Genomic DNA, 25,333 nt, shown 5'->3' with positions numbered 1-25,333 from the left:
AAGCCTGCGGTTTAGCAGCTCCGCAAGATGCTTCAGAAACACGGAGACTGGTTTACTACCCCTTACTGAGAGGGAGAGAGGGAGAAAATGAGAGAAGACCCTCTGGGCTCATGCAAATAACCACAGTTCCTGTCTCACTAGGACACTAGTTTGGAACCATCAGTGATACGTGTTTGAGAGACAAACCCATAAAAAAATTATATTCTTCTTAAGACTCTAACAGATTTTAAAGCAGTTGTATGTACATTTCTTTATTTTAAATAAATTAAAAGCAGTGTTATTGCTAAGCTGGGAGGAAATTAAATATTCTGTTTTAATTAACAATATCAGTGTCCTGCCACGACTATCCCTGCAATGTCTAATATATTACAGTTTAATACAGTCTGGTCTGGTAGGTTCCTCAAATGTGATTGATCTCTACATTTGTGGCAGTATTTCATAAATTAACAAAATGTACACAGCAATGTATTAACATTAACCTACATTTATATAAATGTATATAAATTTTGGAAAATAAAGTGTAGCTTTTCAGCCCAGAGGGTTGTTGAACCCAACTGCAGAACAGTTGAATTCAAAGCAGGGAAACCCAAGAAGAAAGGAAAAAAATAAAATAAAATAACCATACTCACGCGAGATCGAACCCGTGTCGCAGGGCTCGCAGTCCAATACACTACCACTGCCCTGGCTTGTGAATTGGGACACGGCGGAGGAAAGAACGTCCTTATAAGGGAGCCCAAGAACGAGCAGAAAAATGAAAAATGGGCAGGAACTAAAGTCCCGCCGAGACACGCGGCAGGGAGACAGGGGAGGAATGTAAACTTAAGTTCACCAGAGAAGCATTTATTTATTTCTTTTTTTCATTATCGTTCATTATTATTCAAACAACTTCTTGGACCAGATGTTTAATGCTTGCGGGACGCCTATTGCTGACCCCTGCTTTAAATCAGTATGTCAGGCAGTGTAACTAAAAACAAAACAAATTTTCCACTCCCTGGTTTCAAAGCACATTTATTTTAAGTTAAGAAAATAGACAGAATTTACCACAAATATATTTACAAAGCATAAACACCAGTATAAGAGAACAAGCTGTTAAAGCTCAGCACTAGAATTTTCTATTAGCCTCTCAGTTGAAAAATTCTTCACTTCTTCGAAAACTTGCATCCTTAATCCTGACTAAGAGGCCTTGCAGATATCTACACCCTCAACCAGCTATAATGCCATGTTTTAAATTAATTTGACTATATGGTTATATGGTTATACTGGAATCATTCATGCACTGCTGAACGTGATTTTGATACGGACACAGATAAAGAAATTTACTTCAGGTTACCATTAGCAGTCTATAGCAGTACAGACAGAGTGTGATAGGTGCAGAAGTGCAAGATTTAGGACCAGTGCAGAAAGAGCTGACTTCACAAACCAAATATCTATAGACATAAAAATGACCTACATATGTGCACGCATGTGCACTTTCCTCCCTGGATATTGTTGCTGTCCTGCAAAAAACCTATAGCTTCAAAAGGGGAACTTTACCTGAGACTGGAAAAAACATTCCAAGCCCTCAATGAAAGTCGATATAAAAATAAAATATGGTCATGCTCTGTCCACACATATCCAGATACTTTTAAAAACTGAGATTTCCCTTCCTTCAGTCAAAAAAATAAATATTTTCATCCACACAGAGGTGAAAAAGCTTTCTTGAGCATGCTAGATCTTTATGAAGTGATAGTACCTCATAAAGATAACTACTCACTAAGTAGTTACTATGCAGGACTCTGAATCTAAAAATAGCATAATTTATTTGTAATATAGCAGTATTTATCCAAATACATTGTTTTTCACAAAAAGTAGTTGTTGTATTTTTATTCCTTGTGTATCCATATAACAACATTTAAAGGTTTTCACCTCTTCAAAGCTCTTCAAAGAGCTCAGTTGACCAATAGTGATGTTTTTGTGTACAGACCAAAAAACCTTTCTTTTTCTTTTTTTTGTTGAAGTATCCAGATTTGTGTGGACAAGGCTTAATTTTGGAGTATTTCTATTGGTCCGTTTGTCATGAAATTGTAATTGTACAATACAAAGAACATCTGCTAGATTAAAAATGAAGATACAAGGTTTACCCTGTTAGAAATTCTAAGCAAAGAAAAGTAAAGCATTAAAATGAAAAGTCCTTAAGCAAGAGCATAGAGCCTCATTTTCAGGCTGCTTTAGAGAGCTACATTTGGATAAATATTTTTGGAATCATCTGTGTTGCTAAGCCACGCTCAACTGTTTTTGGATATTTCAAATAGCGAATAACATGAGTTTATCAAAAATCATGTTGCAACCAGGCAAAACACCCTTTGATTAAAGCTCTTACTTCAAACACTGACCTACACAATGTGCGTCAAAGTCATCAGAACAAACATTAAAAATATGACAATAAAGATAACATCATATGAGAACAACTGAAGACATTATTTACCCTGGTGAAAATCTGTGTGTTGAGTCATTGAGTGAATTTGGCAGGAATATTGCCAAGACGAGCAGGAACACGTGTAAAGCTTCCAGTGAACAAGGCTATAGAGATTTCTGTTCAAGTGCTGTGAATAGAAGGTATTGATCAACTCCATTTACACAAAGCACAAGGTGAAATTACTTAGTACACTTTTTAGTAGTTATTTGGTCCACAAATTAATTTCAGATAACAGAGATATGTAAACCAACTTAAAGTGCAGAGCAATTTTGGAGCCTTAAGATATACTCTTATAAGTTCAAAAACGTAAAACCTTGAATACACTAAAACGTGTAGCACCAAACGAAGGAAAAAAGGAAACAACTCTGGAAAAAGTGGAAAAAAAAAAAAGATTATCGAGCAGTAAATACTGGAGAAAACAAACAAAAGCCCTAGTTTAATTTACAAATCAAACTCAAGTCAGTCATGTACTGAATCTTGAGTTGATTTTCATCCCACCTGGATCAATCAAGTGCACACAGTCATCCTCTACTCCTCCTCTTCCTCGTGAACAGCTCTCATGGAGGTCCTGCCTCCTCTCGGCACCTCCTCTGGCACATGCTCAATAGCAACAATGCCAGTGAGGAGGGCATAGCTCAACATGGCTGCCACGGCCACCAGGACCGACAGCAGCTGCTTGCGCCGTTTATACGGCTCGTTATCAAACTCGCTCCCTTCCGGAGTGCTGGACACTGGCCGTCCCACTCCCTCTGTCAACACACACAAATCACAAACCTTACTTTACACCAATAACAGCAGTGATTCAAGTAATTTTAGAGCATTTCTCTTGGTCTATTCATCAGAAAATGTTGAAGAAAACAAACAAACAAGCAATGAACTACCATATGTCCCCTTTCGGAGAAATCAGTTATTTTAAATGCCTTAGGTCTCATTTTATGATAAATGTCTCTAATAACTATGTAGTTATGCATTACTTATATATGTAATAGAAGTGTAATTACAGGTAAAGTACACATTGCTACAGATTAATTACAGTTGTAAAGGTTATGTAATTACACCTGTGTCAAGGTTAGTTACACATAGCAAAATATTTTCTCCAATTATTTTTAGTATTCAAAAACAATCACAGCCCTATACTTACAGCACATACACAATTCACACACACTATGCCCTTTTAAACAAAAGTCAAAATTAATGCTGACACATGCAATTACATAACCTGCAACTGTAATAAACCTGTAACAATGTGTACTCTACCAGTAGTTACACTCTTATTACATGTATTGCTAATGCGTAACTACACAAGAGACATTTATTATGATGTGGGGCCAAAATGTTATGTAATAAATCAGACATAACGTATCCAAATAAAAAAATAAAAAGGAAGAATAACTGATTTCTACAAAAAGGAAAATACCTAGTTATGTATGACACAAACAATGATTTTATACACTAATAATGCAGATACACTAAGTTGATATTAGTCCCAAAAAAATCTAATTTTGCAACTATAAATTCATTAGTTACAGTTTTAGGTGACAGTCTGTGTAATTGCACAGAGCATGCTAAAATGTACATTTTAAATAAGCATTGTGGTGCAGTCTCTTTTCAAAGTGAATGAATCTGGTGATTTTTAGTATGCCAACTCTCTTCTGCTCTAATTGTAAGATTTGTTTCTTTAGTGATGCATAAATGAGCAGATGAAGACTGAGTTTGCATGTTTGAATAGCTCTTGTATCAGTACCAGTAGCAAGACCAGGCTACTAAGGTAACCGGCAAAAGCTGGTATAGCCAGAAAAAGGTCCTTCCAGACACCCTGTTATAAAAATGAATATATATGGCTTTGCAGAAATAGTAGTAAAAGCCATTTACTATAACTTGTATAATATTCCTTATCCTAAATATCAAGGATTGCTGCTTTAATCAGTGAAATAATTGTATTCATTTTTTTTATTATGACACTATCAACAAACAATGTCACAAACCCAAAAATAAAAGATAAGTTAATAAAAGAAAAACAAGTTCAACAAAAAAGTGTGTTTATTACTGGACATAATTCTTATGATCTCATCACATGATTAAAGCTACCTTTAATCTAACACTCACCTCGGCTTTCGTTGGGGAAGTACAGGGACAGGATGTTACAGCAGAAGCTGTCGAGGTTCTCCAGAGACTTCAGATGCTGCTGCAAACTGCTGCTGGGCAGCTTGATCTTCAGAAGAGGAGCCAAGTGGCCAAACACATATGCGTCAAGGGAAGATGGCCTGGAGGGCACATGTAAACATTAGTGTGTTTTAAGTCTGCTCTCCACAGCCTGGCTGAACCAGACTCTACTGAGCTGCACCACAGTGACACAGTTTTCAACAACTGGAACATTTATTTTTCTTGTGTCTGGCATTTTAAATACACAATTTGAGTATTAGCCTAGAAATATGTGAAGGGAGTCATGAACCGGATGCATATATGGGTTTCTTGATTATGTCATTGAATGGGGAACACTGTCTCTACTAACCTAGATGTTCCTGCTGCCAATGCTCTTAGGGTTTAGTTAGGCTTAGATTGTAGTTCGACAGCCTAAATACCAATAACTTGAAACTACTAGGCTTTATCATTTAATAAAATATGGATCCATCTAAGGTGATACATAACAGTACACCATCACATATATATATATATATATATATATATATATACATATATAGTTTCTAATACTAACAATTAAATTCCCAAATTATATAAATAAATCATTCAAAATGCTTCCATTATACACCCTCACTGATTAAAGATCTTATTTAAATATTTAATTTTAAACAGTTATATAATTTAATAAAAAGCCACTGAGCACCATACTATACTACACTAATACTGGTTCTCCCTCAATTCATCAAGGCCTGAATTTCACAAGATGTTGGAATCATTGCTTAAATATTCTGATCTATGTTGACATAATTGTATTACACAATTTCTGCAGATTTTTCAGAAGCACTTTCTTTTTGGGAAGTTTCTGTTCTACCACATCCCAATGCTGTTCTCTGCTGGATTCTTCTCCAATGTGCAACACACAGGGACAGAGGAAAACATGAATCCTCTAAGGGACCCCACATACCAGTTTAAGTACCACAGGTCAATAAAGTGCCACAACCACATTACAACAAGCAGCACACACACTGCTTTGTCTGCAGATGTACTATCTACCTCCAATGCAGTCAAGATACAGTAATTATTTTTGGGGATTAAACAGAATTGGTCTTCAAAAACACCAGCAGAGCAGAGTAACCAAGTGAAGATGTGTATAATTCACAGCCTGCTTGTTGTTAGTGGTTTGTTTCTGGACCTTGAAATTAAGTACTCTGGAACATCATATTTTGAACCAAGGAAACCACACATAAATCAGATTTTAGAAACCAACCAATACTTTAAACAGAGTTTAATGTGTTGGTGTTTTTTTATGGATACTTACGAATCCCCAAAGAAAAATTTGTTAGAGCCCAGACGCTGAGACAGAAGATTCATGCACTCCAGAGCATCATGGTTCAGCTTCAGAGAAAACAGGAATGAGAATAAAAGGAAAATGGTGTTAAAAAACAAAAACAATATATATATATTTTGCTATAGTAAATAAATCACAGTGTCACTTATGTAAATGTGGCAGCCACAATAGCCTCCACCACATGTAGTTTCAAGGATGATCACAAACAGCTTGATGTATGTACATCACCAGTACTTCCCTGAATACCTACATCTACATCTACCCAACAGTGATACATATGGAATAGACTTACATGTGTACATACGAATATGGCCAGTGTTCAACCTCACTCACAAGATAACAACTCACAACTAGAATTATGGATTTATTGGTTTCAGTTTTGCAGCATGTGACAACTGATATTCTTTACAGGTTTTACCCTATATAGCAGTAACTTTAATAGTAAGTCAAATTGTGTGGCGAGTCTTAGGAAATTTAGAGCGTGTATGTTTTTATAAAACTATGAATATTTAATGTCATGTAGTGATAAAGTATCAAAAACAAATCAAAAACACATCCCAATATCAATATTTTGTCAATTTCAATTTCCTACAATTTGTTTTAGTTGCTCTGCTCCTAGATCACCTCTATAGTTAGACCAAATTTTATTCCTCTGTTCCAGATCGTGGTTCACAGTATTTTGAACCAAACTGAAAAATCTAAAAGTTCGGGCCAAACAAGGTATGAGTGAAAATACGGTATAGTAAATAAATCACAGTATCACTTATGTAAATGTCACAAAACAGCTTAATATATGCATATCACCAGTACTTTCCTCAATACCTACATCTACCCAACAGTGATTAGGGCTGCAACTAATGATTATTTTGGTAGTCGACTAATCTGACGATTATTTTTTCGATTAGTCGATTAGTCAACGATTATTTCTTCCATCTCTAAAAACGATAGAACCAACAAAACATGAGATTTAAATGGCATTAAAATGTCTGAATGTTGTTTAAACATGGAAAGTACTGATATTTAGTGATTTAAAATGTAATCTGTTGTGTTTGGACACTTTTGGAAACACAAACTAAGTTGAGTGTAAGCTGTTTATCTACCATTGCGCTTCTGTCAGCAGCACTCTGTGTAATGTGGTACTGTTACAGATAAACGATTAGTCGACAATGGAATTTGTAGTCGACGAATTAAAAAAATCGTCATTGATTATATCGACTAATCGTTGCAGCTCTAACAGTGATACATATGGAATAGGCTAATGTGTACATGAATATGACCAGTGTTCAACCTCACTCACAAGATAACACCTCACAACTTATACACAGGTGTGGCTGTACCCAAGCTGCCCTGAGCTAACACTGTCTGATCAGTGCACTGCAAAAAAAATCTGTTGGCAAAACTAGAAAAAATATATTTAAATTGAGATGCAAATGCCTAAATGAAGCAAAAAATCTGCCAATGGGGTGAGCAGAATTTTTTTAGGAAGATTTCTTAAAATAACCAATCACAAAGTCTCAAAATGAGTAAAGTAAGACTTAAAACAAGCCAAAAATCCTTTTTTGGTGGGTTAAATTTATACAGAAAAATCTGAATAACTTGACTTGTGACTTCTTTTGACTTTGTGCTTATTTTGAGTTTAAATTACTTAAAATGAGGTGAAAATTCTAAATAAGACTCAATTAGATTATTATTCCCAAAATTACTGAAGCAATCCTACACAAAACTGCTTATTAAGTCAAAAATTCTTATCAGAGAAAAACATAAGATTTATTGCCTTGAAATTATATAATTTCACTTGCTAAGATTTAGTTTGTTGCAGTGTGGCAGGACTTCTGGCATGTCGGTCTTTATATTCTCCTCAAGAACAACCCACATCTCTTCCACATCTCCTCCCTCACCTCTTTCTCAGCCTCCTCTCCAGCCTCCAGAGCTCTGTTTCCTCTCATGAGCTGCACCCTCTCCAGCTGCTGCCGCTGCATACGGCTGGGCAGAAAGAAGTTGAGGGGAAAGGAGATGTTGTCTGCATGCCATCGCCGTGTCACCTCCACATAGTTCTTAGGATCAACCCACAGAGTGTAGATCTGCAGGAGTGTGTAAATAGGGGGATGGACAGAAGGAAAGTAACGAAAAAAGAAAAAGGAATGGAAGGTTATGCCAGAAAAAGTCAGAGTTCATGTTCATGAGATCACTGCTCTAAAATTGTCCCAAGATGTTATCTGCATAGCACATAACACATACCCAGAACATTTTCATGGGCCTTTTCTTTCTTCTTTTTATAAGCTGTTTACGTTCATGGAATTTCGTCTGAATTTAGGTTAGGAAGAATTCTTTGGAAACATTCAGGAAAAAAACAATGATAAACACTCGATGCACAGATTCTAGTTATTTCCTCCTGCTGCCTTTAATTTGCAGTGATGGAGGAGTTAAAGAGGGTCCTGGTCCAACCCTGCTGGCTCCAACTGTGGGCAAACTGTCTGGAATTTTTATACAGCAGCCACTAAATACCAGAGATAATAACCTGCTCACTCTATATACTAATGAATTGTATAGCAGGATTAAAGAGGAGAGAGCTGGCCTCTGAGGAAACTGTGTGGTGGTATTTCACTTTATTTCCAATAAAATTCTGTTTCAATTCCAGTAACTGTTTCTCCAGCCTTCTGTTCCACACAGAAAGGATTAATTTATGGAATTTTCACACCTGAAAGCCAGAACATCAGGAGAAGAGTCTGAACCAAGGTCTGTATGTTTGTTGTACTGTATAAACTTTGCAGAACTCTGAAGTATTTTAGCGGCATCATCTACATGTACTGTGTCTCCCTATACTTTACACTGATTGGTTTATAAAAGGTTGGAACTGGAGTTTTACATTTTTTGACTCCCTGATAAAATATGACTTCATTTGCGTGCATTTCGCAGCAGAACGAGACTAACAGAATATCCTCAGATTTCCGTTTAAAAATAAGATTTAATCTACAGTTACAGTAGATACAGTATTAGGAATCATGAGCGCAATTACAGGGAATCTCATGACATGCTATTACCACAATACGTTGCCCTGAGTATCTGTAATACTCAATATATTGCAAGACAATCCTCAACTTCACAGCATCTGTGTTACTAAAGAGGATAAAATACTCCTAAAGAAACAAATTATGGATTTACTGTTGTCAGTTTCACAGAATTTGATAACCAAATTTCTTTACTGCATGTTTATCCTACCCAGTTAGTAACTTTAGTAAGTCGAATTGAGTGGTAAGTCTTTGGAAATTTAGAATGCCTATGTTTCAATAAAAACTATGGATATTTAAGGGAGTTCTTTTTCTTCTTCTATTCTTTAATGGGTTGCAATAACCTGTCTCAATTTCCTGTGATTTGTTTCAGTTGATCCGGACCTAAACCACCTCTATTGTCAGACTAAATTTTAGTCTTCTGGTCAAGCCCGTGGTTCAGGGCATCTTGACTTGAACCAAACTGAAACATCTGAAAGTTTGGAGCATTATTATTGAAGGTAAAGTTAGATTTTGTTCAATTCTCCACAAGCTTGCTATTATATTTCTCAAGTGTGTCTCACCAGAGCAGGCATCAGCATCTCCTGCAGCAAGGAGATAAACGCAAGCGTGTCCGCTCCTTCTTTAGCTGACAAGTCATAATCAGCATTGTATTTCTGAGAAGAAAAGAAAACAAAACAGAGTAATCATCTCTCATTACATCGGAGGAAATGTGGCACATCAGTGAAGGTCAAGTGTTTCAACCCATAAAGTACAATCTAACACATTTTAAACTCAAACTGTTGCATGTGTGTTCAAACCTCTTGAGAAAATGCTAAACTAGCTAGATAGCAGCATAATGACCTGGCTAATTCAGCTCTCTTAAAAACAAAAAGGTCAGTGGGACTCAAGCAAGGAGATTCAAGCAGTTTTTCAGGATTAGCTTTTCATCCTGCTTCCACCACAACAGGAAATGTTCATTTAGCAATTACACCATTCTGCATGGTTCAAAACACAGTGCGCAAAGAGAAACCGTCAAAACATTCAGCACAGAAAACTGAGTTTCTGGCACTGAAGCCACCATGACATAATGCAATCTGTCAACTTCATCGCCTTTGTATTAAAGACTTAATTCCACTTGTTTAGAGCTGAAATGTTCTGGCCAGACCTGTAACATTTCTGCCACAAGACAGAAACAGCTTTGCAGCCTACTGGACTGTTTTTCACCAAAAGTAATAGCTTAAAGCTGGTCAATGTGTGTAATATTTCTCTTTACACGATAAACTAAATACAAAAACCATATAAAAGTATAAATATAATATTTTTAAACTTTATTAGAATTTTCAGATTTGAATCTGAAATTTTACAAATTTTCTATGTATTCATTTTTTCTAATTAAATGTTAAAAGTACATCTAGGGGTCTAGCAGGAGACAGAAGTAAATCACAGAACACAGACTTTTCATTGCTGCTTATATGAGTTCTTTGGAATCATCTTAAAAATGACAGTGCATTTATAGTTGCAGCACAGTTTCTTCAGTCCATATATACAAAAAAACAACATATATATGCCTTTGAGTTATAGTTCATGTAGGCCATTTTCACACAACAGGTAGAGTAAATACAAAAACACAAAAGAGCAATGCTTCACATGAAGTTACAGTTTCATCTCCTTCAGCATCACAGAAGATCAATGAGTTCCAACTGACAGCACAGTTTATTATTGAGACTGTGTTCATGGTGGAACGGAAAATGTAATATTATACTACAATGACCAATACTAAGATCCCCTACTGTATTTCAAAAAGAGCAAATACTAAATAGTTTCTAGCAAAATTACATCGTTAACTGCTTGCAGAGCAATTTTGCTATGATATCCCATAACCCACCGTTTGTATTTTTTAACCAACAATCTTATTGGCCTTTTTTGTCAAAGTGTTGGACTTTGTCCATAAACAGACGCCTTGCTGAGGGTTGGAGAGATTATATTCATATTTCAACCAGGGTCTGGCAACATACTGTACATTTATACATATCAGTGTGCTGTTTCTGGGACAGATTTGCCCCTATAATGCAACGAGTTGAAGTCACCTGTTTCCTGAGCTGAATGATGATCTTGTTGGGTTGTGAGAAGCTTCCCTCATCTTTGGTCTTCAGGGCAGGAAGACAACCTAGCAGAGATATCCCACAGCCATGACATACACCATGAGCACCATGCATTAGTGTTCCAATAGGCATTCTGTATCACCATCACATTTTAGTAAATGGTATTGGTTTAGGCTGACTCACACATAACACACACACTTGGTTTACCTGCATTACTATTTGTATTTAAAGAAAGAAACAGTTAATTACAGCTTATTAGCAGTTTATTAGAAGTTCATTAACTGCAGACTGTGAAACATCAACATTAACCACAATATTGACAATTATTAAATTATTACTTTGTGCTAATGCTTCTCATGCAGCTGAACTCTCATGCTTGACTGATACAGAGGACAAAGAGGACACACAGTAAAAACAAGGAAAGAAAAGGAAAAAAAATAAGATAAGGCCACAGCTAGAGGAAAGAAGAGGTCCAGCACTGGCCAAATTTCTCCAGTCATCTTCCAACTCAAACAGTCCTGGTTCAGATCATTCTCCGCCACGTGTGGACAGAATTAAATCCATTGTGCAGACTCTTTCTGCCAGCACAAGTCAGTTGATCTGCATAAAAGCACCCCACTGGCATTAATACTGACCATCTGCCAGGAAACCCACTATTAAATAGTGCTGGGAAATATTCTGCTCACCTGTGGGACTTCTCCAGGGGTTGGAGATCTTGTGAATTTTCAGGGGTGCACCAGCAAAGCGTGCATAAGCCTGGAAAACAGAAAGAGTAAAGTAGAAACTCATAAAAAGTTATTAATTTAAATATTTTTTGTATTTTTTTTGTGTAAACCTTCAGAGATCATTCCTAAATTAGATTATCTGGGCATTTTAACATGACTTTAACAGAAAGTCTAAGATTCGTGCTTGTTACATTTGTGTATTTCTGTCTTCTTAGTTTTGGTTGCACACTGCAGTTTTATAAGAAGACTAAAGAAGTTTGCTATGCAAGGATTTTTCCTTATACTCAACACTGATTGGCTTTTAGACAGACATGTGTCCAATGTTAGCATGTTTTCTGGTCTGTGAGCTGCCTTTTCAGGTGTTGTGCTAAATTCTACCTCTCTGCCAAAATCAGACTCCTTTGGAGTGCATGCATGACATTCAGCAGAGTGAGCATAACAGATTCCCCTTTAATTTATATTTATAAATAATAGTTAATCTACAGTTACAGAATATACAGGAATCATCAGTGTAATCAAAATAATAAGCACACTGCTGCATAAAATGTGCACCCTCCATGATTCTTTTTGATCTTCTATTGTTTAAAGGGTAATGATAGAATGATGCATTAACCCCCTGTAACTGATTCAGAAGAGCAATTCATTTTCACACTGTAAACAAACCTCATTCATAGATTGCAGCAGGTTTCACACCTGATATTTTGGTTCAGACCAAAGTATAATAGTCCAGACCAAATCAGGTAGGTGTAAAAGCACCATGCTGTAAGTGTTGACTAAAAAAAGTGTGACCTAACACCAACATCTAATGATCCAAAACAACCGAGGGCTAGTGAGGTAAAGGCACAAATAAAGAACAGCATGGCCTGTACAGACAGTAATTCACGGGCTGCACTGCAGGATTAAAATGCTAAAACCACACAATCATAAAAAATAGTCTGACTGGCCCCAAGCAACACAGTCTCTCCCTTTCACTCACACACACACACACATGAAGGACTATCCTGAACCCTCTTTCCAACGGAGTCTTCATTTTCAGACACAGGAACTTTCTGACACAGTGTGAAGTGTTTCAGTTCAGCTTGTAAAACTGCAGTTCTGAAGCCTAATTTCCAGTTGGCGGCTCATTTTCGGAGCAGGGGAAAAAGTGTGTCTGGGCTGAGAGTGGTGTTGGGGGAAGCAGGGCAGGGATGCAGTTTACTGTTCCTCTGGCAGAGAACACAGAACTTTAACACTTCACTGAGTGTGAAATTTAAACTCAACTACCAGCTCAACAACTTGCTGCCCCTTAAGCCTGTCACAGTTTATATGTTATTGACTTACTGTACAATAATTAAGAAATAATACAAAAGAGAGAGTGCTGTAATGTGAAATATTTGCACTGTTGTGTTGAGGTCATAGATCAGTACTCCAGTGCCAATATGTTACCAATATGTATAGCATGAATCTCAGGTGTATTGCGATTATATGAAAGTCCTGTTGTCTGAATCCAAGGTCATGCTGTTTTGCCATCAGTTGCAAGTGCCCAAAAGAGCACAACTCGCCACACTCTCTGTGGAGCTGTGGATCCTGCTCTTTTCTCTCTGATTGTGGAAATCCTAGAAAGCAATTGGGTTTTATAGCTTAGCTAAATTTTGGTGAAAACTGAGCTACAAAAAACACCTGAAAAAAATAAGACAGAAACAAAAGATAAAAAAAATGAATTTGATAAAAATTGATTTGCAATGTGCAATCACAATTAATTGAAGCTCTGGTATGCAGCTGTAAAAGACCTCATAATATCTGAACAGCTGAAAAGCTAAAAGTCATAAAAAGCACTAAGAAATGGCAAGAAGGAGGATAAAATCCACAAATCTATATGATGTCACTCCTTTTCTATTTGTAAGGCCATTATAATGCTGAACCCCACTGCGGAAATAAAGAGATCATTTCCAGATGAATTCTTTAAAGCTAATCGACAAGAGCGCTCTTCTCCTTAGCAGCAGGAAGGGTTTGGACTCAGCAGAACCAGAAAGCCACATAGCATATTCTGCCTGCTTTCATCATCAAGTGGTTCCCAGTATCTGGTATTTCACTCCATGGCTACTTTCTGGAGGAAAAAGGAAAAGTGTATAATCATTGTTGACAGCAGATATAAAGTAACAGTTCATCACGCATTCTCTCCAGCCGAGAGGGAGATGAAGAAGAAAGTAGGTGGAGGGGTGGGGCAGGTTCAGAGCAACGTCACGGAAAACACTGCTAATTTCTTCCACCATGTTCACAGGTCTTAAAGTTCCTGTTCAAAGCTGTCTGAGGAACTACAAAGCAGAGTGCTGAGCGAGAAGCAGGATGCCCTGAGGAAAAGAATGCTTAGGACAAGAGCTCGAACCGCAAATCCTACACAGCGGACAGTGACTTTCACACAGTCCTAATGATGCTAGAGCTGCCAGACTGCAATGACACTAAAATGATCTTAAATTGACTCATAAAGTGGTCATGCATAATGCAAGTGAGACGCCAGCTTTAATAAACCCTGAATCTTTCTAATAAACTATGGGTCAGTTTCCCAGATGGGGATTGAGCCTAGTTATAGATCATACTTTCCTTTCCTTTCAATTTAATTAAATTATTCAATTAAATTCTTCTTTTACAATGCTGTGCATTCCAAGACCGGGCTTAATCCCTGTCTGGGAAACTGACCTATAGTGTAGTAGAAAACTTTTAGGGCTTATTACCGGTAAATCTGCCTCTATATGTATGAATGTTTGTGGAAAACCCATGTAACAAATTAATTTAGCTACTTTATATTGCACCAATCGCTGAGACACGTGCATATAAATTTACTACTGAACTACTGACAGTAAACTGGCAGTTGGGGGAGTTGGGTAGGCGACGATGAGGTGGGTGGGACTTGTCAAACAGCCTGACCTCACTAATAATGCTGCTGTTGCTGAATGCATTGAAATTCTGACAGCAATTCTTCGAAATCTATAGTAGAAATCTTTTCCTGCATAGTAGAGACAGTTACTTCAGCAAAAACATGAAAAACTCTTTTTAAAACCCATAATTTCAGAAGAAACAATACTTTACAATACTAGGGATTAAGCCTAGTCTGGGACTAGACAGCATTTTTTAATAGAGATTTCTCACAAATAGGAAAATTTTGTCTAGGACTAGGCTTAATCCCTGCCTGGGAAACGGACCCTATATCTCTTGTATTTTCTGTGTTTAATGTTTTGACATAAATTGAAACTGACATTTGTTCTATACGTTTTAAGATGAACGTACCAATAGAAATACACCTAGATGGGGCTCTGAGTGGTCCAGCAGCATAGAGGCTGCCACTATGATCAGGAGATCACCGGTTCGAATCTTGTTCATGTAGCTTGCCATTAGCTGCTGGAGCCAATTGGCCTTGTTCTCTCTGGGTGGATAGATGGCGCTCTCTTCCCACATCACTGGAAAGGGTGATTACGCTTAGCACAAGGTGTCTGTAAGCCGATGTATTGGAACCGAGTTGCTGCACTTTCCTCCGAGCATGCTGTGATGCTACTCGGTAATTATGGATCAGTTTCAGTTCAAAGAGAGGCAGTGGGTGACTTTACATGTGTCAGAGGAGGCATGTGCTAGTCTTCACCCTCCTAGTGAAGGAAGTAAATTGGGGAGAAAATGGGATGAAAAAAGAAACACACCTAGATGACTTAAAATAGATAAAAAAAAATAAAAATAAATAGATAAAAATTTTTATGTGACCAAGACAGCATATTTGTTTGAAGATTGAAGTAAGGTTTTAAACTATAGGCCTATTACGAATGAAAACCTTGAATCCTGTCTAGCAGAAAACAGCGAACATAGCAACGTTTAGTATATCTCCACTAATTCCTTCCTTGTTGCAGTGGTGCAGCCAGTTGGCACAGCATCCTTAATGGCATCAAAGGCTGAGATCATGGCTTCAAGATTTATTAGTAAATTCCTCTACAATTCTAAACTGTATGTCGTAAAACCAGAGACGGTCCGACATGAAAATAAATCAATAATATTCTAATACTTGCACAAGTACTGTCCAAAAGCAACACGGACAGGAAAGCTGCTGCTGGCCAAACTACTTCTGCTGCCACTCACACTTTACAGTGTGCAACCCAACGCCAGCCTGTCCAGAGCCTGGGTAAGACGCACTGTATGTGTACTGTGCGGTGTGAAAATCAAACACACAAATTGAAGAATGTACCACCCATTGAAATACAGTAAATTCAGCCATAACTTTAAAACAGTGTGAAGTGGAAAAAATCAATCATCTTATCACAATGGCACCATTGAGATATATTGGGGAAAAGTAAACAGTCAGTTCTGGATGATGATGAGGTGTTAAGTAGAAAAATCGCCAAGCAAGCACAGTGAGAATCAGAGTGGTTTTCCTGGTATGAAGAGGTGGCCACAAACCAAAACTGTGGACCAGTGACTGGGTCATGGTCACCCAAGGCTCACTGATGCTCATGGAGGCCCCATCTCACAAATGACAGAACTTAAAAGGCTCTACTGTTAACTTTTGGCATCCGGTACCATAGTCTTATGTAAACCCCTGCCTGGATGGCTCTAAGCCAGTTTGGTGGCATGAAGGGAACCCACACAATATTAGGCAGATGTAATTTTTATTTTAATTTTTAACTACTCAGACAATGTAAACTTTATGTTAACTATTAAATGTTAATTGGGTTTTAAAATGCAGAAGATATATATATATCTTACACTTTATTGGAACTATATTTCCCCTTGAGAAAAAAAAAAAAAGGATGACCCATAGTTACAAGTATACCTTGAAAAATAAATGAATTACCCACCCCTCATGTATGTTAATTAAAGAGCTGATAAGCTGTTTTTCTACTAAATATTTTACATCTTACAAGTACTCTCACCGAAAGGAAGCAAGTAAGAACGAGCTAGAATGAGCTTAAAAAAGACGTCCTCTGAGAAAATTACAGCCTGAATTACCTACTGATTTTCTCTGAACTCTTTTAGTCCCGTCCGGATGGATATCTCTAAGTTATGTCCTATTTGTCCACAGCCACTCACCATAATTACACTTTGGGTGCACCTTTCCATGGAAATCCACATAAACACAACAGCGAGTGGAAATGGAGGAGCTACTGAACGCAATGTCATGTGAGCGAGAAAGCCAACAAACTTACTGGTCCTCCAGATGCAAGGGTTTTATCCCTGAATAGAAGTGCGACACAGACGTCCCCCTGAGAAACGAATCGTTATGGCCAATAACGGCAAAAAATTACTCTTATCTGGGGCATTGTTAACTTGCGGTTTCTGTGTCTGGTAACTCTGATTAACTTTTCCTGTGCAACAGAGGGAACTCTTGGTTTTTCCTTTTTGCTGGCGTTCTTTTGCTGATGTTCTTATCATAACATTTTGATGGTCTTTGTCACTGCACTGGAAGATATTTTTAAAGTCGCAAGCAAGGACAAAAAAATTTATATTTAAGGGTTACACACTTCCATCAATGCATTTTCTTTATCATGCATCACCTGAAATTGTTCCATATGATATTTAACTTACTGGAAAACTGCGGTCTATAACCAATGATGGAATAAGCAAAGACATGCCAGTAGCACTTCCTAAGCAATCAAAAATGATGTGGAAAATTTGGAATGAAATCAAGCTATATGTTTCCACACAGTCGGGGAGAGTAAGGATGCGTCACTCGTCGTTTGCTACTGTGTAAGGAATCCGCCTGCGGTTACAAACATCAGGAAAAAGACAAAAATATGCCACAGGCATTTTCCCAACCACCGAGGAGAGGAAAGTTTTAACAGCACCCTCATGGGACAGGTAGGCCAAAAATTAGCTTTCAGATTTACAATGTTTAATCAGAGTATGTTCATGTTGTCAGGCAATAAAAAGAGGATGTTGCAATCCTTGGGCTTGTTTTTTTATTTGTCAACTTTTCATGTACTGAAAGCTAGTAAGGATGAAGTCAGAGCAGAATTCATAAGGTGGATTATTAATGCATACATTTAACTTCCTCCAAGCCAACCAACACCATCTGAAAGCAGAAAAGCGTAGAGACCTTAAAACACCCCTGCTGAATCACATTAATTCCATACAGCAACAGTGGTGATACAGAAACACAGATAGGGGTTTTGAGGTGAAGTGGAAACACAGTGGAAAAGTAAGAAGAGCTGAGAGTTTGTTTCCAAAAGCGATCTACTTTCTTTCCACATTCAACAGTAGAAAACCACAAGCCACAGAAATGATTCTGATTTTTTTCCCTCTGTTCTGCTGATGGCTTTATTGTTTTAAGTTAAACTCTGAACAGGCTGTCGGATAATGCTCCTGAGTGGTGCAGGCATTTAAATGCTGGCCATATAATCAGGAGATAAACAGGTTTGATCCCAAGGATGCCACAGCCATTTGTGGACAGTCCCCCATGGGCACACTCTCTCTGGGTGTGCTGGATGGCCCTCTATCTTCCTCAATCCCTCAGTGAGTTGCTAACCACCACAGGCATCGATGTTAGTGTTTCCAGTTAGGGTTCTCCTCTAAGCATTTTCAGCTGTGTAATGACGCTTTAGCCGCAGTTAACTGACAGATGTGGTTGACTGACTTCATGGAACTCAAGCATAGAACTCAAGCATGCTTCAGTCACATACTGTGTTCTTCTAGAACAGACTTTCTTACATAGTTGTTGGAACATTGCTCTGAGGATTTGACTACTTTCAGCCATAAGAGCACAGTAGGTCAGTTACTGGCTAGACAGCCGGGTCAGAATCTCTAAAAAGGGCAGGTAGGGAGGTGCTTTTAGGGCATTTTCACACCAGCACTGTTTGGTCCAGTTAAAACGAACTCTGGTACGTTTGCAATTTTAGTGCAGTTCGACTGAGAAGGTGTGAAAACAGTAATTGCACTCGGGCTAAGATCAAAAGAACCAGGTCGAAACCACCTAGAGGAGGTCCCAAACGAACTCTGGAGCGGGTCGCCTTGGTGAGAAGGTAATCCAGTCTCGATCCGACCCAGCTATTAAATACAGTCCATTTATTTTAGCTAAACTGCCTGATAAGGTGCAGTTTAAACTGATATATTAGCCAGATAAAGCTGATTACCACAGCTACGAAGAAACGCTGTGTCTATGCACGCACGGTCTGTGCTGCGATCACTACTCGTGTACTATGTTTACATCTGCACTGCTCGTAGAAACACTGTTTAAAAGCGCAGCATTTCAGCATACAGTGTTAAAGCACAGGTATACGTGCTGGAACATAGAATCATCTTGCTATTTTTTACTTTTTTTCTGTAGTTTAGCAAGAAGCTGTGGTTCAGACAGAGGCTGTAGTTTACAGAAAGGCAGTAGTCCAGACAGAGACTGTAGTTCAGACAGAGACTGTAGTTTACAGAAAGGCAGTAGTTCAGACAGAGACTGTAGTTCAGACAGAGGCTGTAGTTTACAGAAAGACTGTAGTTCAGACAGAGACTGTAGTTTACAGAAAGGCAGTAGTTCAGACAGAGACTGTAGTTCAGACAGAGACTGTAGTTCAGACAGAGACTGTAGTTCAGACAGAGACTGTAGTTTTTCGAGAAGCTGTAGTTTAGCTTGAGTCTGTAGTTAAGACAGAGGCTGCAGTTTAGCGAGAGGCTGTATTTTATACAGAATCTGTAGTTCAGCAAGAGGCTGTAGTTTAGACAGAGGCTGAAGTGTGAGAGGCTGTAGTTTAGCAAGAAGCTGTAGTTAAGACAGAGGCTGCAGTTTAGCAAGAGGCTGTATTTTATACAGAATCTGTAGTTTAGCAAGAGGCTGTAGTTTAGACAGAGGCTGCAGTTTAGCAAGAGGCTGTATTTTATACAGAATCTGTAGTTTAGCAAGAGGCTGTAGTTTAGACAGAGGCTGCAGTTTAGCAAGAGGCTGTATTTTATACAGAATCTGAAGTTTAGCAAGAGGCTGTAGTTTAGACAGAGGCTGCAGTTTAGCAAGAGGCTGTATTTTATACAGAATCTGTAGTTTAGCAAGAGGCTGCAGTTTAGACAGAGGCTGCAGTTTAGCAAGAGGCTGTAGTTCAGACAGAGGCTGTAGTATAGCAAGAAGCTGTAGTTCAGACAAAGGCTTTAGTTTAGCGAGAGGCTGTAGTACAGAATCTGTACTTTAGCGAGAGGCTTTAGTTCAAATAGAGACTGTAGTACAGAATCTGAAGTTTAGCGAGAGGCTGTAGTTCAGATAGAGACTGTAGTACCGAATCTGTCGTTTAGCGAGAGGCTGTAATTAAGATAGAGACTGTAGTACCGAATCTGTAGTTTAGCGAGAGGCTGTAGTTAAGATATAGAATGTAGTACAGAATCTGTAGTTTTGCGAGAGGCTTTAGTTTAGCGAGAGGCTTTGGTTTAGCGAGAGGCTGTAGTTCAAGTAGAGACTGGAGTACAGAATCTGTAGTATAGCGAGAGGCTTTAGTTTAGCGGGAGGCTGTAAAAGACACCGTGATACAGATGCTGCAGTTTAGCGAGAGGCTGTAGTTCAGATAAAGACTGTAGTACAGAATCTGTAGTTTAGCGAGAGGCTGTAGTTCAGATAGAGACTGTAGTACAGAGGCTTTAGTTTAGCGAGAATCTGTCGCTCAGACAGAGGCTGTAGTTTAATGGAAGATTAAACTCCCGTGCCCGGTTGTATAAAACACCTTAAGTTATTCCCACTGGCTCTCTAACAGTGAAGGGTTTTTTGGGGTTGATGGGTGGTTGTCATGGTTACAGTGGATTTTCACAGCAGTAGTTAAGTATTTTACTGTTTGACCTAAATTAAGTGACTTATCTGAGTGATTTTAAGCATGTACTCTTAAGGTAAAGGAAATGTTCCCTTAAGGTTTACACTGATGTAACTTAGCTTAAAGTGTTTTATTTAACCGGTAAGTTACTGAAGCTGCAGCTCCAGCAGACTCTTCGGTCACGCAGTGCGACTCTCTGTTATTAAACACACACATACAGAGAGAACCCCGCTGCTGCAGAACAAGAGAAGCTGCTATAAACCCACCAGAACAATGAGACTGTCCGGATCCACTGAAGGTAAACCCCAGCCGCCCTTCCAGCAAAACAACTCCGAGGGAGCCGCCATCTTCACACCCCAGCACCACGGAACTGAACCCCACTCAGCCGGAAACACCGCGATCTACAATAAAAGTCCCACAACAATAATAATAATAATAATAATAATAATAATAATAATAATAATAACAACAACAACACTGCTTATTTAAGATTATTGACATTATAACGAAGTAACATGCATTAAAATACATTAACCCATTAAACTGATTGCATTACCTGCTACTACTTTAATAATAATAATAATAATAATAATAATAATAATAATAATAATAATAATAATAATAATAATAATAAATCGTATTTATGGTCGTTGACCTTACATTATAATGAATTTTATGAACTGTGTTACAGTTTATAATGATGAATAAAAAAATAACAGTCCATAATGTACTAATTTTCTTTAAAATCACGTCAGGTTAATAAAATAAAACAAAATAAATATACGTTAAGTCTAGTTCAGTGTGGACTGGATCCTTGTACACAATGATATCATTTTATTGATGCAGAGAGACTCTGACACGAACATTTAGCTTCATCTGTGTTGCAATGGTCCAAAAGTGCAGCTGCCAAAACCCAGGCCAGAACAGCATTCACAAGTTATGAGATCAGCCTGGGTTCAGAGATAGAGGAGTTCAGCATGCTCCTCTGGAGGATACAGAGACCGCCGCCGTGTTTCCGCATAATAATCTCGGCTTTACACTCATTTGAACTTTCCTCACTCTTATAATGACTTTTACACAGGAGGAATAGTAAAAAACCCAAATTTTGTGTGACCGGCGTTTTCATGTTCCATCATTTTTATAATTATTTATTAATATTTTTTTATAAGCAAGTCCTAATAAACAGGCATGTGTGCCTATGGTAATGGACAGTCTTAACAGCTTCTGCTTTTACTTTACCAAGAATACACTTTTACAATAATAACCTTTTATGGCACATGTCTGGGCATGAACTCAGACATCTCACCTCTCTTGAAAAATGCAGGAGTCTCCCACATATAATTTGTGTGTGTGTACGTGCAAAGGTACAATAAAGTAAAATAGATCGAATAGAATAGAAAAGAACAGAAATGCACATTTTGTAATATAAAATTTTCTGCATATACTATGGCATATCTAGTTTACAAATAAAAAAGTATTACATAAGACATGACAATAGGATAAATAAATCACATTTCTGAACACATTGCGTTCCTTTCTTTTAATTACACACTGCAAATTAAATGTTACAAATCAAATGCAGAAAACAAAGTTACATGAATAACAAAGCATAAAAAGAACTGCAGTGTCGTGCAGTACGTTCAACATGAAGTAATCTACTGCCTACTTGTGGACAACTGGCTAACTGAGTTTACTATAATATTATATTCTTCTAAAGACTGTTCAAACTTTTAAAAGTACTTTTCTTTAAAATATTTTTTTCATTAAGGCCTAAATTAAAAACTGCACAAGGAGACTGCTTGTAACAACATGATGAAAAAAAAAACTCATAGCATTCAGAATTTTGCTTAACTTAAAGTAATTACAGAAGCATTTAACACTCAGGAACTTGTGATGCCAGTCTACCTTCTAGTTCCAAACCTCAGGGCTGCATACTGCACCTCACTTGAAGACTGTGGAGAATAAAATCAGACATATTAATGTGTTTATTGTTGAAATCCATTTAAGAAAGGGGTCATTGTTTTTTCATAACATTGTGATACATGGCCACAGTAAATGTTGCTGTAATTAAATATATTATATTTATATAATATGAGAATATATATGATATATATGCCATGTTATGAAACTGGCCTCTGAAATAAGCCATATTTACTTTAGCTTTGTATCAGCATATACAAATATATCTGTAACACATACAGTATTTTTTTAAAGCAACAATGTGTATTGTTCATACACATCATGCATAAGTTTAGAATAAAATAGCTTTATATATATTTCTTAATTTTACATATGTAAAGATAGTTGAGAAATGCAGACTTACTTGCTGATGTTCTTCAGATGCACTGTTGTTCTTCTGATGCTTTATTATACCTTAAAAAAAGGAACACCTTACCTTAAAGTAGTATTAAAAATATATATTTTAGCCTTTCTCAAGTGGTCTAAGAATTATTTAATATGGCTGGATTCTTCAGCTTCATGTTAACTGAGTGCATATAATATTACCCGGTGCCAGAGGCAAGAAATATTCTTTTACAGACAGTGATACCAATTCAAACATATTCACAGCATACCTGTCCTCTGCCAGATGCACATTAATGTGACTGTTAAGATGATCAGAAGAAGTGAAAGGCCTCCAAGAACAGCCATCGGAAACAAGCACTGATATTCCGCTGAATGACCTAAAAAAGATGCATTGAAGAAAAAAATATATAACAAACAAAAATACCATCTAATGGATTTTCCAGCTGTTTATTTAGGATATTTTCACTGGAAATTAAAATAAGACATTTGTCACAGGCACACACCAGGGATTTAAAACAATCATTTTATTTTAGAGAGTATAGTCATTAGTTTGCAAGATACTAAATAGCTTAAATGTATTACTTATAGAAGCTAGGACATCTTTATATTACACTTCAGAAACACAAAATTTAAGGTAAAACATTTTATTTTTTATCTCGAATAACAACCTTGATTAGTCTCACTTTTTAAAAGTCTTTTAACCACATTTTTTTTTACCTTATTATAAGTATTTGTTTAATTGAAAATAAGCACAAAAGGTCAAGTTCAGTCAAGTTATTCTAATTCTAAATTTAAGATATAAAATCATCAGGGATTTTTTTTTACCTGATGCAAGTCTTAATTAAAGGATTTTGAGATTTAAGAAATTAATTTTTGTTTATATACGCATATACATCTACATTTTTAAGATATTATGTCTAGTTTGTGCTAATGGATTTTTTGCAGTGTAAAATAATTACTGAATAAAAACAGGTGCAATTAATTAAATAATTCCAGCATAGACAAAAAACTGCAATGTGGCCACAGAGCCAAAAGAGGGTTTTTCAGGGATTTAACAATCTTTAAAAAAATTACTCTATATAATACAAAAAAGGGTTCTAAAATTTAATCTGTTTTGGTGCTATATAGAAACCTTCTTGCTTGAAAAAGAGCTCTTGTAACCTTCCAAGTAACACAATACAGCGCAACACAATTAGGTATGATGGATTTTGCTTGTAAGTTACTTGTAAGAACATTTTAAACAAAAATAATTCAAAATAAAAATACCTTGTTCTAAATTCATCATGTAGTCTTCGTTGCTTACTTTCAACTCATCAGTGATGTCTAGAACAAAAAACCTTCATAAATCATTCAAGTAAATCAAAGGCAATAGAAGGTAATTCATTATATATATATTTTAAGGATGTTTACCCATAACGGTCAGCTCTGTTCCATTACCCATATAATCAAAGCCTGAATTCAACAGCAGGCAGTAAAATGTGCCGTTATCTGAAAGATTGGCTTTGGGAATGTTCAGCAGGCAGTGTTTGTCCTGTTGAGCTTTTTTGGTGATGGGGGTGAAGCCTGTGCTGTGGTGGGCATAGACCATGAGGCCACCTACTGGCTGGTACAGCAGCCATCTGACACAGGAGCACTGACCAAACACAAGGGAGATATCACAGGATAATGTTACATTAGTGCCCTTATCCACAGTCAGACCAGGAGACTGGAAGACCAGACCATCTGCACCTACACACATACACACAAACAACATACAAAAAAATTAAAATACAGATATGCAAACCTATTTAAAGGAAAACCCTTCGTTTCACTTTTCAAATACTAAAATAACTAATAATATTTATTTAAAAATATAATACACTGTTATTACCAGTATGCACAAGCTGAAAGAGATATACCAGAAGGAAGCTGTAAAACATCCTGTCTTCTTGTGCACCTTTTCTTGACTACTGATTAAGACAACTTAAAAAAGAATCAACCCTCAGAAGATGCTTACATGCACATTCACAACTCTAAAATTATCAAGACGTTTACAAAAGCGTCTACTAAAGAGTTTATGACCTGGATACAAAAGCCGCAAATAGGCTTCCTGCTTTCAAACTTTCCATAACCTCTCAAAACGTGCACACACAGCCTCTGTACCAAGAACTCAATAAATCAGTATTCACTGACACATTGAAAATGATCAGTTGAGAACTATTTTAGAAGTTCATTACTAAAATTGTGGTTTGTTTGTAGTGCTTTATTGATTTTTATATAGATTTTCTTTTATTTATTTTGGGGATTTTGTGTGTTACTTAACTGGTGGGTTAAAGCCTGACCTAACAGGTAAAATTTACTTACCGGTAAGTGTTACCAAGCGAGAGTACCTAAACTATTGGGACCAGTATTGTTTTAGGCCCAAATTCTAATATATGTGAAGTCTTATATCTGGTGATTTTATGGGTGATTGTATGAGTGTCCTGAAAAAAAGTGTTTAGCATTCATTAATCTTTTCCTGTGGTAGATGCTTATAATCACTATATATATTTTTTTTTA

At 37.1% G+C, this 25,333-nt stretch overlaps 1 protein-coding gene across 1 annotated transcript; it reads right to left on the bottom strand.

Annotated features, from left to right (window-relative positions):
* Positions 1-992: 992 nt before the first annotated feature.
* On the bottom strand, positions 993-20,890 carry mtx1a (metaxin 1a). The gene is made up of 8 exons (XM_007249663.4): positions 20,758-20,890; positions 11,724-11,793; positions 11,023-11,102; positions 9,517-9,609; positions 7,844-8,026; positions 5,916-5,992; positions 4,562-4,719; positions 993-3,204 (listed from the first exon to the last, which is right to left on the bottom strand). Exons 1-8 carry the CDS (start codon positions 20,836-20,838, stop codon positions 2,984-2,986), a joined length of 963 nt encoding a protein of 320 aa, XP_007249725.2. The 5' UTR covers positions 20,839-20,890; the 3' UTR covers positions 993-2,983.
* Between the last annotated feature and the right edge of the window lie 4,443 nt (positions 20,891-25,333).

Source organism: Astyanax mexicanus, chromosome 6 (assembly GCF_023375975.1).
Source record: "Astyanax mexicanus isolate ESR-SI-001 chromosome 6, AstMex3_surface, whole genome shotgun sequence".
Taxonomy (NCBI): domain Eukaryota; kingdom Metazoa; phylum Chordata; class Actinopteri; order Characiformes; family Acestrorhamphidae; genus Astyanax; species Astyanax mexicanus.
The sequence above is the reverse complement of the archived record's forward strand: the minus strand, read 5'-3'. Positions and strand labels throughout refer to the sequence as shown.

Excerpts from the sequence above, each read along its gene's own strand:
- mtx1a (XM_007249663.4), bottom strand. The coding sequence starts at position 20,838 with ATGGCGGCTCCCTCGGAGTTGTTTTGCTGGAAGGGCGGCTGGGGTTTA. Across the intron at positions 5,993-7,843 it reads GAGAGGAGGCTGAGAAAGAG|CTGAACCATGATGCTCTGGA; the intron begins GTGAGGGAGGAG and ends TTTTCTCTGAAG. Across the intron at positions 3,205-4,561 it reads CTTCCCCAACGAAAGCCGAG|AGGGAGTGGGACGGCCAGTG; the intron begins GTGAGTGTTAGA and ends GTGTGTTGACAG.